Consider the following 18,686-nt stretch of genomic DNA (forward strand, 5'->3'; position numbering starts at 1 on the left):
TAGTAGAGGGAGTGGGGGCAAAGTGGACACCTGCTTGTTTGGTGGTATAACTATTGACTATAGATGCCGTACTGATAGTCACCTTATACTTGAAGAATTTCATGGCTTTTGAGCAACCCTGTACTTCAGTAGAACTGTCGCATATCAGAATATGAATAAAAACAGAAATCGCGCTCTCGATAATCGATTTAGTTTATTTAACCTGATATCTTCGACAAATCAACAGTTTGAACAACTGTTCACATATTCCAGGATAGATGAACAGATATTTTGTTTAATCTCAGCGATTTATTCGCATAGAAAAGTGATGGATAACGATTTACAATGTTTCGTTTACTAAAGCTGATATACTTCACCACGTCCTGCTCTTGAAGGGGTCCCTTTTGTGGCTTTGACCCTGGAAAAATATGCTACACCAACTAAACCAAACTTAATTATGCGGAACATTATGTGTTTCTTACTACGTTTTACATGCATGAGAAAATTTTAATTACAACTCTAGGTGAATGCGTCAAGCTTATTTCATACATTTATAGTAGGTATAATGATTCAATAATGATTAAAACAAATTTGAACAAAAAAAACGCATAAATCAATCCCATTTTGACATGATATCTGCGAGTGACCACTTTGCCCCCACTAGGTGACACCTTTACGCATTTTTCGCATTTTTTTCTAATGATGGAAAATGTACAATTTCAAATTTTTATAATTAAGGCCGTTTGCTCTCGAACAACAATAGGTTGAAATACAATATCTTTCGAAAATGGGTATTGGAACGGTATGTGGATGCAGGAAAAGAGCACATTCCTTAGGGTGACCACTACACCTACCGTTTTCGATCATTTTTAAGTGGCCCGTCTTTGTATCAAATTCTACTGTATTTTGAGCATGATGAAACATTTTTTGCAATACTGTTCCGTTACACAACGATTAGTGATCTTTGGAATATTATTGACCTTGTTGAAAAGAGATGGATCTGCTACTAAAGTTGCTACTTATTTGGATGATTTTCTTAGAATTTTTCAACAAATAAATGAAGAAGTATTTTTGACTAGTGAGGTGTTCTTAAAATATATACAGAGGCTTGAGTCCAAAACAAGACCGCATTGTTGGCTCAGGACAACGGATTTTTTCATTCAATTCACTTGTTTACCACTTCGGACCCTCCTTTCCATCATTCGCAAGCTGTTGGTTCCCTTCTTTCTAACATTCGAATAAGTGAAATTGTAAATACATAATTGATATAAGAATAGTTTTAATAAATGAGTGTGATTAGTCTGAGTGTGAGTGTACATTGTTACAATCTTCTTATATCTTCTTCACCCTTCTAAACTCGAGTCGAACGTGAGTAATCAGTTTCCTTTTTTATTAACCTTAGAATTAAGGAAACATGGTAATATACTAGTAAAAATATAGTTGATAATTTGGCTCCTTAAAACTTTTGTAACAGAGCCTATAAAAATAAACGGATTAATGAAAAAAATAATCTCCTTCGCAAAGTCTCTTCAGCATTTCAATATCGTTGTAAAGAGCAAAGGAAAGATTGACAAGACAACAATTATTGATTTGTTTTGAACTTAACTAAAATATAAAAAAAAAATTATATGTCTTTGTTTATATTTTTTTTTGTTTGCGTGCCCCTTTTTATTTCGGAACTATTTGGTCAGCTTATCTTTTGATAATACTGCTAACTCGAAGAGGGAGCAAAATTTTGATGTGTTGCTCCTCTTGCTTAGACACCATTTTGGAATATTTTAAGCAAATAAAACATTAAGAGTAAATGCCGAAATCAAAATAGAGGCATCTTTCTGCACCCACAAAATGTTGTGTTTTTGTGAACAAGAAAAAACACTTTCCTTTAGCAATCGCTTAAGCTGAAATATTTATTTCAGATGAATTTTATGTTTACACAATAAAGAAAATGAATCTTACAAAATTCAGTGTTGCTTCAGTACTTCTTGTGTGCACGGTAGACTAGCTCAACTTTCGTTCTATGGACTACAAGCGTGAGATCTCATTATTCCCATGTCGTTTATCATATCGTTGTTTTTAAGTTCAACTTACAATTAATAAAATGATTATATATTGCGGAATCCACCAACTTGTAAACTGCGCGGGTTGAAGTCCTAACCTAGATTCAATTTCTGAATGGTGGGGTGGTAATGGTAATGAATTAGAGAGACTTTAAACTCTGAGAGTTCATTCGTCTCTAAACAATTTCTGAAGGGAAGGAAGGAAGGTATTGAATTAGAGAGACTTTAAACTCTGAGAGTTCATTCGTCTCTCACTGTTTAATTTCTGAATTAATTACGGGCAGCGATATATTTTAGTTGTTATCTTACGCTAGCGATATTCACTGCTTGTTAATAAACCAATTCAATTTAACTCGTAACTATTGCGGGATTGTTTTGCACCACCTCGTGAAGTTTGTTCTTATTCATTTATGTTACTTCTTTTTCATCTTCATTTTCTTATCTTCAACCGTCATTTTTCCTGTCACCTACATGACCCACTTTTTGGCAGGGTCTGTTAACGACGTTCTTGCAGTGAACAGGGTGACCAGTGATTCCAGGAGTCACAGCAACAGTTGGATATCTAAGTTTTTTAAATGCAGAGATGGAAGAAATACGTCAAATTCAAGGCGACCAAATTTTGATCGTAACACCTTTGCTTACCTATATTAGCATGTCATTGTTGAGTTTGGAGAACATCACAAATGATCATCGAAAAAAACAGTATGCTCATTTTTTTTCCTAATCACATATGATGGAATGAGATCTCGTAGAACTTGTTAATAATTCGATAGTTATTGTTTTCGATATAGTTGACAAAAACTCTTACGCTCACTTAAAATAAACTTCAAAATCAAAAACAGATCCAGTACCATCTATGAATTCATTTGAATGCATCTCCACATGTATGCAATACATGTAATAATTTCATTAGGAATGGGATATCAAAATCCAAACACCATTAAATCCCATTGTATCGCAACTCGTTAAATCCCGTATAAATGAAACAAACTATAATCTCTCCCACAAGATATCATTGAAAACAATTCCATTAACAGCTACAATAAAACAATCACAATAAACTCAATTACCTTATTCTTCCCCCGAGGGCAACACCTCTCATGTATCTGTCCACAGCCGGATGTGTGGATTTCCTTCAAATCGTAACTACATGCATACGGAACGGGCTCTTTCCCTTCTCCATCGCTATTGCATTTTATTGCAACCAAATCGTTCCTTAAAACGGTGCCAAACTTTGGCATAAGCGGAACGCGACGCGACGAACGGCAGCCGGAGAATAAAGCTAATTTGCATACAGGTGCCAAATGACACGTTGATGGTATTTCGGTCGATTTGAAGTTTACCGATGCCAGACGGAAACGAATTCGCGTGCAAATATGTGCCGCCATATGGCACACATACCCTTCTCTCTCGTCCTATTCCGCTGAGCCGCTGCTGAAAATAACCGTTATGATCGGCTTTGAATATTAGTAAACTTTTTCTGTTTGGTTTTTGTTATTATCTAACGAATCTTTTTTTGTTCTTATATTTTCCAGAAATCATGCTCAAGTGGGTCGTTACACGAGGTCCCGGCGCATTAGCCCCAGATGTTCCCCGAATCGACGCTCAAAGAAACTGTTCATGCGACAAGGAAAACCACTGTGAAGAGCTGTTTGAAATCGAAAACAACAATTCGTACGCCTTCAACGATCTGGGGAACTTCTTCAGCCCCAGAAAGAGTCGCGTTTCCTCTGGACCACTGATCCGCTTCGCCTCCCACGATTGCGTCTGCTCTCCCTACTCACCCAGGTTCGACGGTGTCTCCAGCAGTGTTGAAGCATTTTCGAAAAGCAAAACTTTACCCACCAAAGAAGATCCAAGCTGTACGCCACTTACCTCGCGTAGTTCGACCCAAGGTCGCACCAGGAAGCTACGCTCTCGGCGTGAGCGCAACAAAACGCTGGTCAAGCGCCTGTGCGAAACTAGTTTGGGAGATCTCTCGGAAATTGCCACACCAAAAGCCTCTCAACGACAAACGGTGGATCCCGTGAGTGATTTGTTTAAACTGTACAGAGACCCTGGGAGTGCCGAACTGCTCCAAAACTTGCTCCACTCCAACCAGGTGTTCAACGAGCGTGAAGTGAAAACACCCGAAGGTCCAAGTCCGCTGGAATGTGGAAGGCTTTTCCGACAGCGAGCGGTCCGGAGGAAGCAAAGTAAAGCCGTCACTTCGCTCCACCAATTGCAGTTCGATCCAAACGACAGTGCCAGCATCTTCAATTGTTTTGTGTTCCGGGAGTTGGCACAAGAGGGACTTTTGTAGGAATAAGACATGATACATAAATGATAATTGTTAGTTAAGTTTGTTCTTTCAATTTATTAGAGCCGCAGAATGACGGTGAATTAAAACTTTCAGTGAAATAAATCAAACTGTGTTTAATTAGTTATAATTTTTATTGTTAGACCAAAGGAAAAAGTTTTGTTTTGCGTTATAACTGTGTACAGTTAGCTAATTTTTTCGCAGATCGATCAGATCACGTTCTTGTTTATATCTCTTCTCTGTGTATAAGTCTGGACATACTGATGACTTACTTCCCATCTTCCCATCATCCAAAGTTGCGTTTCGATTGTAGCAATTTTGTGTTGTTTTGTTCTGTAATTGTTCTTGCCATTTCAAATATTCATAAATGTGATAGTTATTTTCCCTTTTTATCTCGAAATCACACACACTGTCAGCGATACTGCGGTCTCTTTGCGTGGAGAGGTATAATTCCCGATTCCCCCGACTTTTTTTTAAGGAAACATTCTTAGTTCCATTGCCCAAGTTTACGGTGTGAGAGTCTGTTCGTAAAATGTTATAATTATAATAGATTTAATTATTTTTATATATGCCTGTCTCTATACCTTTAGTTTCCCTCATAACATGCCTCGGGGCTCCTCAATCTTCGTCTAGGGTTTTTTGTTTTTGTTTTCAAATACTGGCGAGCTTAAATATGTACTTAACATTATGTACACATATAATTGTAAATCTTTTGCTTTGTTTCTGTTCTGTTCATCCGATCTTGTAATGTGTAAGTTTTCAACCATTACTTACTATTTTTGTATCTGTGACTCCTGTTCTCTTTGTTTGGTACTCAGATTAATTTAATGTGTTAGCATTTTGCTCATATGTATTTCGAGAGTTGTTTAGTTTTGGTTTTATTTTTTCTTCATTTGCTTCGAATAATTTTTGTAACGTTATTTTGCTTTGTTTCACACATGATAAATTAACCGCCAGCTGCAAGATACGCTCCCCATAAATAAAAAAAAATGGAAAAATGAATTGATATTGAGTTGATCGATGCATATTCACAACTACGTTTCGATTCTGTTCATACCAAGGCGCCTAGAAATGTATCTTAAGGTGGGCCAATATGTCAAAACCACCGTGCAGTCATCTTGAAGGTATAATGTGTTTCGTTTGTAAACAAAACACAATACGCTTATGTACGGTTTGTGAACTCTATTCAAAACGACATTTTATGTTGCAAACATTTCATCTGTTCCATACGCAAAACGTTTATCTTCGAAAAAAGTACTAGTATCAGCTGAATATGACTGAAATTAATGAGTGAATGCAGAATTTGAAACGATTGTGATCACGCTTCAGGTAAACAATCCCCCTTCCGCTTTCTTCCGTACTGTTTTCATAAACCGCTACCCTAACCCACAGTAACCAACGGCCTCATTTGGTACCATAGACCCATCTTGGTTCATACTATAAGGGGCGGTCTCAGGTAAGCTTGATTTTCATCCCCATTGAAATTGAGGGGCTCAGAAGTAAAGGGGTGTAAGTGACTTGATCCATTTCGTTTCATCAACTTTTTCTTTAGTTAATAACTCAACTTCAAAAACGTTCTGACCTATCTTCCACATTGTCAAACACAGCTGGAAATGTGTTTGCAGCTAAGTTAATGCCAAAAGTGAGAGTCGATGTAGAGAAATCGATGATTTCATCCCTTACATCCTTTACATACCTTTTATTTTTTAGCCCCTCAATTGATATCGATTGTTCAAAATTGTTGACAATGAAAAAATAAAAAAGATGAGTGTTCAGAACAAGTGTCACCGATTTTCAAACTGTATTGCTCAAAATAGGTATAATTGAATATTCTATTCAGGTGTAAGCTTGTTTTGAAAGTTCATTCATCTGTGCGCTTGAGATATCACGGACGCGAAAAGGGGACTAGTTATAACATTGTCCGAACAGAAGACCCATAGTTCGCACCATAAAACGGTTCAAGGAAACAGTGTTCATACAAATTAAACCAAAACCTGGACTTACATGGGACCCCACAAGCAGAGGAAGATATTTAAACGACGAATTCGTCGAAATCATAATCAATCTGGATGTAAGATAGTCAAGTAGCTAGGAATATTTCAGCCATTCATGCAACTTATTTTTAAAAAGGGTATTTGACTTAGAATTCAGCTTGTAACAACAAACGAATGCCACTGGGGTAAATACTTTCTGCAAGATCATATTTGGTCGATGTTATGTCAGATCAGACCATGTGACATTTTCAAGATTTCGAGAGAAACGCGCTTAAAGTTTAGTGCTATAAGGGGTTTTTATTGAGCATTCGAAACAACTTCGAAAAGTTGTTTTTGCTTACGAGTGATTTTCCAAATCTGATTAATGTGGTATGTAGCTTACGAAATGCTTAACCTAATGCAATCAATAACTCGAAATTTTAAATTTTGCGACTTGGTCCCCTCTGACATAACACCGACCATTTGAACAATCGAAAGTGAATTCAAAAAAACGTTCAATCGGCAAACAGTGCCTGGAACAGGTTCCGCTCGATGAAGCGAAAAGCATTAAGCGTAGCCGCTAAATGGTGATGAACATGATTTACAGCGCCGTGTTAAGGTGAAGGTGGAAGCTAGCCATTGTAGTAGTTTAGGTAAAACCACGTTGTAGCACGGTACTGATTTCGACTTTTGGAAGCCCCTCGTTTCGTTATTTTGAATTTCAGATCCAACACAATCTCTCCTGTGTGGATCTGGGATTCTCTCTTCTTTCTATGTATTGGATGTTTGGCAACGCGAGTGCCGCTCCCGATTTTAGATTTGAGCAACTAGCCATAATGGGTGCTGGATGTGACTGGGCGGCTGTTTTAGCCAAGACACCCACATACCAACACTCCGAAAGACTCATGCTTTCTTTTTTTTGCTATTTTTTCATTTGGATATTTCCCCCAAATAGCAGAGTCTTTCGGCGGGGTTTTCTTGTTCTTCAAATTTCAAAACCCGGCGAGCGCTTCGACTTGAACTCTGCTCGGGAGGTTAAAGGGTATCGCCCGCGAATGCTTGAATGCGCGACCAATGAAAGCGCAGGGGAATTTCGGTGTGAATACGGAATAGTTAACATCGTTAACTATTACGTAATTCCGGTTCCAATGAATGTCTCGCTGATCTGAGGATCTTGAGATATGCTTGCCCATTCCGACTTCGACCGTGGAATAGGCAGGGCGGACCAGTTTTTTTGCATCGCGAGTGGACGGTAAAAAGGTACCGTAGGTGAAAGGCTACACGTGCTAGTCAGTAGACTAAAGTTTTTTTTGGTTTTTTTTCTGTTTTTTTTTTGTCTCTTTGTTTCATGTTTAGTTAGTTTAAAATAAGTTTTTCCGAGAAATCGAAAAGTGTAATTCTTCGCTTGTGTTCCCGTTTAGCGAAATCAAAGGTAAGCTTAGAGCTCCAAGACATGTGGCTGATGCTAAAATTAATTGTGGCATATGTGTGGTGTTTTAATCTTTATTGTGTGTAGGAAGGAGCCGTATCCTGACCCCATGATCGAAGATTGGATCTTCGCCACCACATCAGTCAAACCAGGTGGCCGCGCGAAGCGCGAATCGTCACTCGAATCAAGGGAAGGCGCAGCACGGCACCACTACACGTCGGATGCGCATTCAACGTCTACGTCCCATCATCTACGCCTACGGACTCGTCATTCATCGCCTACCGTGGAACGGCGGTAAAGTAGATGCACGTAAAGCCTAGGTAGTGTGAGTACAAAACTTCTTTCACCCTAAAAATAACATGCGCATGTAGGGTTAAGATCAAAAATAAAAACCACACACAAATTAACAAAGCCACACAAAAAAATGCCACACAATTTAGAAGCATAGAGCAATACCGTCAGCGTGCACATGCTGCTCGCTAGCAAGAAGGGTTCACACAAGATGGAGAATTAGACTCGATAGTAAGATCGCTGGGCTTGAATTCCAGGGTCCGGTGTTCGAAACCCATATGAGGATTTAGTGAAATAAATTTAGTAACAATTATTTTTCGTTATTTGTTGTGATGATTTCGTATGTAATATAGATGTGAATATAACCTAGATTCGTGGGAAGATGTGGAGAACTTAATAAATGTTTAAGGAATCAATGTAATTTGAAGTAGACATAAATGTTGTGCATTTACTGGCTAGCGGTAGCCTAAACACCCGATACAATTTTCAGATAGGTCACGAGCCCAGGGTTGGGGCTCCTCTTCTGTTGTGGACAACTTTTCAACCCCCGCACCTCGTCCTCTGAAACTTCAAGGTGGGTGGGTTTGGCATCATTGCGTAGGTCCAATGATGAGAATTTTGGCATAAACGGTGTTCATTGGAAACAACCGTATTGCCTCTGTTGCCTGAATTGTGGAACGCGGACAAACGGTGTCGCGGGTCCTTCTTAGCGCAGAAGAGTCGCGGAAATAACCGGGTTTGTGAGAAAAAGGACAAACCCCGCCCTCAGTGGGTGTCTCATTGCCGGGCAAGGATAAAACACGGCGGTCGGTCTCCCTCGCGGGAGTGGCGCTTAAGCCGACCGCTTATCTGCGCAAAATCCCCGGTCGCGACGAACTCGCGCGCTTCCCCGGCGTCGCGGGTTACAACGTGTAAAAATGGGGTAATAGTGTTTGTGAGAGAAGAGCAAAGCACATGTAAATAGATCAATTCACTTATCAGACTGTGTGGCGCTTCATTGACACGAGTCTTTGAATACATTTGAAAAAAAATAACAATTCAATACTGAAGTTAAATGTATGAACGATATGTTCTGATGAACCATGCCAATTGCAAACATAAATATATAGAAGGGGTATTTTTGCATATGAAGTAAAATAGTAAAATTCTGATTATACGCGAGCGTAACATGTGCAAATTTATAACACATGCGAATTGGGGCTCTTTTGATATTAACAAGTTCTACCGCATAGTAACTAGATGCTGATAATTCCTCAATATTTTCCTTCGTTGGTCGTATTGTTTTCACATATTCACGTTGGAGAACCTTAACCCTTCTCTTCGTTGGCTGAGACATTTTGATTGAATGTAATACTTTTCCGTTTATTGTTTTTGAAAGCATAGGCAGCCGTGGCAGTGTTCCGAGCTCTGCAATACAATTTTCTTACCCAATATTAAAGTTGATAAAACTTACATTATAGACCCATTAAACGTAAAAATAATGATTGTATTGATATCAACACTATTTTATTCTATTGATTTTCATGACATGAAAGGCTATGACTCAGGAATAACATTTTATTGAGTGGTTTTGATAGCTGTTTCGATGATGTTGTCTGGCATCAGTGTCGAAAAAATAACGATGCTTTCACCAATACAAACAAAACCATTGCCGAAGATTGAAAAATGAAAATTTAACTTTCAGAGCACTTGCTCGAGTTTTCGGACGTTTTTCACTATACAGTGCGACAGCAGATGAAAATTTAATATCTTGTGAGTAATCGATTAGATTTTGATTGATATTACTTCATGGGAAGTGTGCGAAAACGATCATTTTCTTCACATAGTTTCGCGCAATTATTGATTTTCGGGCGAGGGGTGAGGGACGGAGATGAAAGAAATGAGCGCCATTGTGGCTAGCTTCCACCTTCACCTTAAGAAACCATGGATATCAGAGAAAAACATTCAAAAACGGCTGAAGTGAGCACAAGATCACATTAATTGGACGATTAATTAGTGAAAGAAGGAAATTTGATCAGATGAGACATAAATAATGTTATCTAGATCAGCTGGTACCACAAGCAAATGATGACAAACTAGCGAAAATCTACAAAGGGAGTGCTTGAAGTCAACGGTCAAAAATTGAGGAGATGAATCATTGCAGCATCATGATTTTCTAAAAAACTCATCTATTATTTACCATTTTCTATGCAGTTAAAATTAATTGACAGACTAATGAAAAACGAGGTTTATCTGACCATATTGAAGGGAAAGCTTCCAGCAAGTTCGCAAAAACTAACGCTTGGTACACGTTCCAACAAGATGGAGACAACTGGTATCACATTGATTTACAGAAAAATAATCAATGTCATGAAGTGGCCAGCAGATTTTCCTTACCTTAACCCAATTAAACATTTGTAGTCTGTTTTGAAAGTTAAGGCTAAAAAAATTAAACAAGGCTTCAACAACTACGGGAAGTAATTGCAATTGAGTGAAACAAAATCGCTCCAGAAACCAATCTAAGCTTAGTCAAGGATGGTCACACAAAATATTAAGTGGATATCAAGTCTCTTTCATAGCACATGACTATGATTAGAATTTATCTTTACCGATAGAATAATAAACAGCATTTAGTTACAATGTATTGCATTATAAATTCGAAGGAAATTTTAAAATTGACCAAGGGTGGATTAACTTTTTTTTTCATATTGTATGTGAACAGGATTTATCCGATATAGGTATATTCAAAATATATATCATCGTAAGTAGGAATTGTTTTCTACATGTGGAATTCAGACGATGGCTAGTGCTTGGTGAAAATGGTGCAGACCTTCCCTAACAAAGGGTCAAAATGTGTTCAGGATGTATGATAATAGAAAAAAATATATCTGATATTAATCGAATTATTTCAACAGATGTAAACGCAAAATTTCATTAACACGTTCACGCCGGCGCGCATAACAGGTGGCCTGCACATGACTACCTCATCGTTATTGTGACACTGTATCATGTTTCGTTGCATGTAACAACAAACGAATGCCACGTGGGGAAATGACTTCTGCAAGATAATTTTTGAACAAACGAAAGCGAAAGGAGTTGTGGCAGAACTGACGTTGACACTACCTTGGATAACCATGCCCAGACCATTTTTGTCTGATTTCTTTCCATTCTTTTACCTCCTTCATGATGCTACACACACATAAATCCTTTTGATGTAGTTCAGTTTCCTGAGTTCGAGACTCCATATCATACTATCAAGATACACGAGCCTGAATACACCTCTGGCTATTTATAATTCTCGATCTTCTATAACACACGACCATAAATTTGATCTATTGTGGTACACTCCAGTTCATTTTCTATGCACTGTCAATCCTTCCGACACTCCAGGACTCCTCCAATTCCCCAACAGAAGGCATGATTTCCCTGATGAAGTTTCGTCCCTTTTTTACCAAATTCTTATTCAGATCATATCTCGTTAGACGTTTGAATGTCCTTTCCAAGAATCCGCCGTTTTCGTTGAATCAATACACATTGACATTAGTTCATGTTCCGAAGATCTGGTGGCAATAAGAACATTTTAGACGATGGAACATAAAGTCAAAAAATCAATCAAAATAAAATCAAGATGTTGAGCATCTGCCATCATAAAGAGTATGAGGCTGAAAATCTAGCACCAGTTTCACCAGTGGATACGGAAAACATGCAAAGCCAATAAAAGACCTTAGCGTGTCCGATTCAACAACTGATGACAATCGAACTAGAAATGGTGTGACTCGGTTCTACATTGTGGAAAATGGTAATCAGCCACTCCTCGAGAAGTAAACTACCAAACAGCTAAATTTACTGCGACCCAAAATCAAGGAATCCAACTGCGAATCCCTATTAGCTCACCAGTGACTTCCGTCCCTCAGCGTGCTCAAAGTACACCATTAGCTTTGCTCACTTGGATCGAAGAAAAACTCTAGAAGCAGTAGAAATCTAGAAACTGAAGAACCAATTCTTGAAAAACTCGTGATGGTAAAAAATCAGGGTTCATTGAAGTAAGTGATGTGATTATGTAAACGCGAACTATCAACTAATCGACGAAACAAAAATACGAAAATCACATGTGTCACAACACGCGGCGTTTGACCATTCTTCCGTTCACATATTTTGGTAGTCCTTGGCATCATATCAAACGTAAAAGGACGATCATCAAATTTACTTGCAACGAAGAACATAATCTATAACAATGCATGAATGGATCTTACATGGCAACTGTTCAAATTTTTACTTACAAAGCAAATATATTGAACTCAATTGAATTCGAAAATTGTTTCCTTCAATCGATAATTTAATCAATACAATATAAATGCTTACTAAAACAACAATAGTCCCACGTCAGCCTTGCGATTATAACATAGATATAACCCATCCATTTCAATTTTATAGACTGACGATGAAAAAATTTAAAATTTGAGTGAGAAACTCACAACTGGTTGCATTTTCAACGAATTCAAACAGGATTTGAACCTTTAGAAGCCTTTGGTTAAGAAAGATATTGAAGTAATATTCCGAGTGCGTAAAAAAATAATTGTTTTTCTTGAGTGGCAATATAGTTGCCACGGCCTTATAGAGGATTCATAGTGGTCAACATTTCTGAATCCGGGACTGCCCAAATATGCATAGTTGACGTAAACGCCAACATGATCAAAATCCACCTTTTTATCGATTCTTTACCATGTAATACGTACGCTTAACATAAAAACATGGTTTGTTTGTTCGAAAACTTTTGGGCTGCTGAGAAATCAACAACCCCGACAGAAAAACCTACTGGATCAGTGGATGCTAAGAACTACTCGGCCAGCAGAATAAACGAGATTATTACTGAGAAAAGTAAGACGGGGACAAATTGGAACTATGACCACTGAATTGTAACCAGCAGAACAGGCCCTAAATTTACAATATGTTTATACCATATATAAACGTTAATTTTAGTTTTGAGGCTCGACATAAATAAAGCTGTCAAAAATCAGTGTCCAGCTCTCGATTACTTCCTCAATTTGCAACCAAAATATTAGTTAACCATATTTTCAGCTATGTATACATTGTTTTTCGTATATTAAATGGACTCACAGTCATGAATTATTTTAGAATAGAATTCCACAGGTTCCGGAGACATGGATAAAACATGCTCCGAGGTCATATAGAAAAGAAGCTCTAAACTTTAGAATATGGATGTCAACGTTGATAATTTCCCACTAGTTCATTTACAGTCACTTCAAGTGTTTATAGATTTGCTGAGGTCACCCGTAAATATTCCGGATTGGTTTTTCTGCGGAAGTGAACTTTTTCGATCTGAACAAAACTTAATTTCACATGTATCAAACTAACTAATTGGTGTGCATTTTAACTGGGGTTATTCTATTCAGATGTCTGGTTACATTCGACCTACTATCTACACATATTCCAGACCAGGTTTATAGGTTAACTACTCAAGATTTCGTCTAATCGCTTCTCAGATTAATCTTATTCGTAGCAATGTTTTTTGACGAATAAGACACAAATAAAAATATAAGAAAGGCCCCATTTTACATATGCTTCTTACATTCATTTAAAATATTTTTTATAATTCACATCGTTCACAATAATGATTACTTCAACTCGACATATCATGTTCAGTACATTGAACGAAGGTTTGGAAACAATTCAAGTTTTTTCATATCCACGGTGTAGTCATAGGATGTTTCGTTTCAAATGAGCCTTTTGTGCAAGTGATTTGTTTTATATTAGCCATCTTTGGCTTGTCTTTAAAGTTATTCAAAACTGATTGTTTGAAAAGTCTTGGAAGCTATGAACCTCTCCACGATGAACATACGTCATAATTCGTTCTACCGACGCGGGGAATGAATCAGACACATTATTGTGTCCCGCCTCCAAATATTTATTTCAGAGCATTTTTAAGGATTACCATTGCTGAAGAATTGATAAGCAGAGACCATCAGATTCCGATTCATGTTCTGTCCGGCGAAATTTTCGAGCCACTTGGGATCAAGATTTGAGAAAAACATGAAAAAAACTCTGGCAATGTGGCCTGCTTCTCGTCCAGCAAATGTATCGTTCCACAAGAATGTTCGAACAGGACCGTTCCGAACATCACCCAACCGAGCAAAAGTTCCATACAGTGCAATTATCCTTTTGTCTTCAGGAAATTTTCAGAAAGAAAGCACAACATACATTCTGTGGTACTTCTCTTTTATCTTCTAGCTGGTGCTCACTGACAATCCGCAAAATCAAGAATTTATTTCGGATCTTCTCTCAAATCCAATTTTGTCGTAGCGAATTGCTTCGCATTTACAGTTCTTCAGAATGGGGCTTCGAGGATCTCCACTCTGTTCTTGACGTTAAGTTTTTCTGCTATCCTACTAGAAGAACCAGTACAAGCCATGTCATCATCGTCATCACATGTCATCGAACTTCGAACCAAAACGACCGACTGACTTTCTATGTGGCTCGTGGCCGGCCAGTTCAATATCCGCACGACTTAAATTCCGCGAAACCAAATTAATGTTCACGAATATATAGCCAATGCAATTGGTTAATTTTTTTCCCCCTCTCTGAAAGCGACTCCAAGCACTACCCGTAGGAATTTGAATTTAGAATGAGCATGTAGGATTAAGTATGTATAGTGTTAGGTTAATTTTATATTTAGTTGACATAAAATAAAGAGTCGGGAGTTACACGTTAACAGGATCGGTCGTGTTTTAGTTGATAAAAAAAAGAAAATCCAGTGACCCACTATGCAACGCTACAGTATCACTCTCAGCTTCTACTTCGGAACTAGTATAACAGCTGCAGCCAATCCAGGGCACCTCTTCCGGGCATTATAGAAATTTTCTTCCAAATTCATTTCCTTCCTGCAATCACTGGGACTATCGACCGTCGGGGAAAATCTTACGTTTTGATCCTTATCAGGTGAGTTGGGTAAGAGCACGAACATAGTAGCCACGTTTTAGGTCAAGTTTGTGGATGAACGTTCAATGCACAAATTGTTCGCATAAACTGACGTAATGGATTTTTCAAATGAATTCAAACAGCAAAAACCTATAAAGACCCCTCTGGTCCCCTTTTGACCGTTAGTATTTATGAAATGGACAGATTGTTTTATATAAATTGTTCACGGTCATGATTATTCGGCTAAAAACAATATAACGTTTCCTCATAACTGAGAGTGTTGGTCGTTACGTCAACCATGTATATTAGAACAGGATAGTACTCGTCGTAGGCACGTCGTAGCTCCCTGTAGATATGTTGATGTTCACTGTGGAATTGATCGAAAAGGTATATCCACTTGAAAAAGCGTTTTATTTAGAGCTTCGCGAACAGGAGAAGTTGCTGCAGTTGTTGGACGACTGCTTTGAGAGCAAAACTCGCATTCGCTTGAATCGCATGTTCGAAGCAGGCAATTGAAATCGCCGACCAATACGTATTCGTGGTATTATAACAATGAAAGTAGGTAAGCGAACCCGAACGGCGCGTTTTGGAGAACCGAAGGGGGGTAAATATTGTAGATCGTCGTGTCTTACACTCTCAGCGTAATCAGTCGGCTGTCCAGGCTTCTCTCCACATCAGTCATATTGTAAATATGAATCGATCAACTAAGATATGGCTTCATGAACATATAAACCCTCAAAATGATTAATATTGATAACACGAAAAAACACACTACCAGCAAGGGCTACGTTTTTGAAAAGCAATATAGGAGAAACGAAAATGTAAGTAGAGTACAAATAAAGACAATGGTAAAAATGGGATTCAAACAAAAACAACAAATCCACGATTGACATTGAACATATATGTATATTACTGAGCAGAAACTTAGAATAAAGCAGCAGGCTTAACTACATAAAACTTTAACTTCAACTTAATCTAATGAAATCATCGACAGGTTTCTTGCTTTAATGAGCTATGTTTGTATCACTTTAAATATGTACACTATACCAAATTAAATATAATAAACAATATCAGTAGAATCGTTTCGACCTTTCGCTTCTAGCTAAACAGTAATGATAGTAATAATAATGTGATGATGAATTTCAATCTAAGGTCGAGTGAAGGAAAATCTCTCTCCAGAACATAGTACCAGTACCAGTGCGAGACGATATTTTATAATCTATCTTGTAGCGTGATTTTCTCTTCCTCTATCCCCTCTCTATATCTTTTCCCCGCCAATCGGGATACTTCGTTATTTACACCAGTCTGAGATGAACAGTTCGGATGGCCACCAAACATTCGGCAGCCATCGCATTTATAGTAATTGTCGCCCGAGCGTGCCAAAGCTCAAACCCTTGGCTTCTTCTGCTGTTGTAGCTTTACACGATATTGGTAGATTTGATTTAAATGTCAATAACAAGAACTTTTAGATTGAAACGAGAACGATTACAGCCAGACCAATCTCGATATGCCAACGAATGCGCTAGATGTTACCCGTGCCGTTGTAGAATTGAAAGTTGTGGAAGTTAACCGGTGTTTTCGGGCTCGAGCAAAGATAGAGAAAGTCCTCGTTCTGGAGCTGCGTTTGGGTGAAGTTTGGCTCGCTAGCGCTGCGATGAAATTTCGGCAATGTTCGCAGCATATTCTCGAGCATGTTCAGTAACAACCGGAAGAGGGGACGCTCCTCTCGGCCGAATTTAATACAGTCTTCCACGCAACGCTTCAAAGCTTGCGGGCAGTCGGAGCGAACCTTAGTCATATCGGGTCGCAACTTACCACAACCAACCATGAACAGAATCTGATCCTTGTTGTTGATGTGACTATAGGGTAACTGTTCAGTGAGCATCTCGTACAGCACGATTCCAAACGCATAAACATCACTTTGGAAGGAATAGGGATTCTGATCCTTCATGCGGATCACCTCCGGAGCCATCCATAAAATACTACCAGTGGGTTGGTTGGACTGTTGCGATCCTGACCATCGAACTTTGGCTGTGGCAAGCCCGAAATCACCGATCTTCACCGAGAAGTCGTCGTGCAGGAAAATATTGTTCGATTTGAGATCCCGATGAATAATGTTTTTCGCGTGCAGATAATCCATACCTTGGGCCGCCTGACGGGCAATATCAATCAGCGTGTTCAGCTTGAACTTTGTCTCGTTCACGTGAATATGCTTATACAGACTGCTTCCTTCGCACCACTGCGTAACAATCGCTAGCGATGGCTTACTTACACAACCCATGAATAACAGTATATTACAGTGACGAGTTTTCTTCAGCATGGCGACCTCGTTCTTAAATGCCTGCAGCTGCGCCGAACTGGGCGTCTTCACGTTTAGTGTCTTTACCGCGACCGGGCCATGCCAGTGGGCCTTGTACACCGTACCAAACGAGCCGGAGCCGATGCGTTGGCCGATCAGAATTTCTTCCGCCTGGATGTTCTGGAAATATAATGAACATGAGAACATTGATGAACATTGAATAATTATTATCTACACATAAAATTATTTCGAACATTAAATTGGCGTCAAATTATAAAATATTGGTTTCTGGTTTTCGTTTCATTACTTCTTTGAGGTTTGTTCGCTACGGCAGTGTGCTCTGCGAGAGTGATACCACTGAACGGAGCACTGCGCCGAAAAGCGTGCATATCGCGCTGGTGTGATCGATGTGCAGTGTCACCTGGAAGTACACGAAATCAGATTGGGTGACGACCCTATGAAAAAATTGACAATGCAAATTTCCGCTGATAATAGCGAGACCCGAAATTCCAAACGAAGTGGTTTCACACGCTCGAGTGCTTGGGTCAGCGATTAAGACCCTCCTCGATGCAATAAAATGCGCCACAATGTAGGGAACATTACGAGTTCCAAGAAAACGCGACAATTAAAAACAAGTATAATGTTCGGCAGCGATAAGATCGAGAATACCATATCGATGCACGACGTCGCATCATATTCCATAGACGGGGCATTCATCGTGGCGATGGTGATCGCCATCATTTACTACCATTGGAGGAGAAACACGAAACGACTGCGCGAACTGGAAGGGGCGCAGCGGAGGATCCGACTCGATAGTGTGAATGCTGTATAATCAAAATAATGCGAACGCTGTATAATCAAACGCACATTTTGTGCTGACATGGAGAAACAAGAAACACCCAAGTGACCTAAGCAATGTAAAATTTAAGGAAATACAGTTCAGTCTAAAACCGACCGTGAAGGAGTTAGTACTTAGTCCGAAAGCCGTGTTGGGCCACTATGGCCCAATACTAACATCTTAATTTTAACGAACAACATTTGGTGACCCCGACGTGATCGCACTTCGAGCGATCACGGACTCGCGAAAGTAATCGATTCTGATAAGTGAAGTGACATTCTCTCCGCGCGCGAAAAAGTGATGCCATTGCATGGCTGTATAATCGGAAAGTGAAGTGACATTGTCTCAGCGCACGGAAGATGTTGCGCCATTAAGTGGCTGAAACCAAGAAAATGAATCTCCCATTCGCGGGAAGTATGGTGTGCCACTGCGTGGCTAAAAATTAACAAAGTGAACTTCCTACTCGCGGGAAGTATGCTGCGCCACTGCATAGTTATTACAATGCGCCACTGTGTGGCTGAAAATTGACAACGTGAATTTCCCATTCGCGGGAATCATAACATGACACTGCGTGACTGTGTGATCAATAAGTAAACTTCGCCCGTG

The 18,686-nt window shown here is 39.0% G+C and overlaps 2 protein-coding genes across 5 annotated transcripts in view; one reads left to right on the top strand and one right to left on the bottom strand.

Annotated features, from left to right (window-relative positions):
• The window catches only part of LOC129768409 (uncharacterized), a 229,107-nt gene extending 224,661 nt beyond the window's left edge, over positions 1–4,446 (top strand). For 2 of the 4 annotated variants that reach the window (XM_055770050.1, XM_055770051.1), the window contains exon 2: positions 3,572–4,446. In XM_055770050.1, the coding sequence (XP_055626025.1) occupies positions 3,572–4,338 (767 nt within the window). In that variant the 3' untranslated portion in view covers positions 4,339–4,446. Of the gene's footprint in view, positions 1–2,948; positions 3,506–3,571 lie in introns of those variants that run through there. The other 2 variants (XM_055770053.1, XM_055770052.1) reach the window with 2 other exon arrangements.
• An 11,383-nt stretch (positions 4,447–15,829) lies between these two features.
• LOC129768407 (raf homolog serine/threonine-protein kinase Raf) overlaps positions 15,830–18,686 on the bottom strand; it is a 42,604-nt gene continuing 39,747 nt past the window's right edge. Inside the window, exon 4 of the mRNA XM_055770047.1 lies at positions 15,830–17,422. Within this exon, the coding sequence (XP_055626022.1) occupies positions 16,466–17,422 (957 nt within the window). The 3' untranslated portion in view covers positions 15,830–16,465. The remainder of the gene's footprint in view (positions 17,423–18,686) is intronic.

The sequence above is a fragment of the Toxorhynchites rutilus genome, chromosome 2 (genome assembly GCF_029784135.1).
Source record: "Toxorhynchites rutilus septentrionalis strain SRP chromosome 2, ASM2978413v1, whole genome shotgun sequence".
In the NCBI taxonomy this organism is placed as follows: Eukaryota; Metazoa; Arthropoda; class Insecta; order Diptera; family Culicidae; genus Toxorhynchites; species Toxorhynchites rutilus.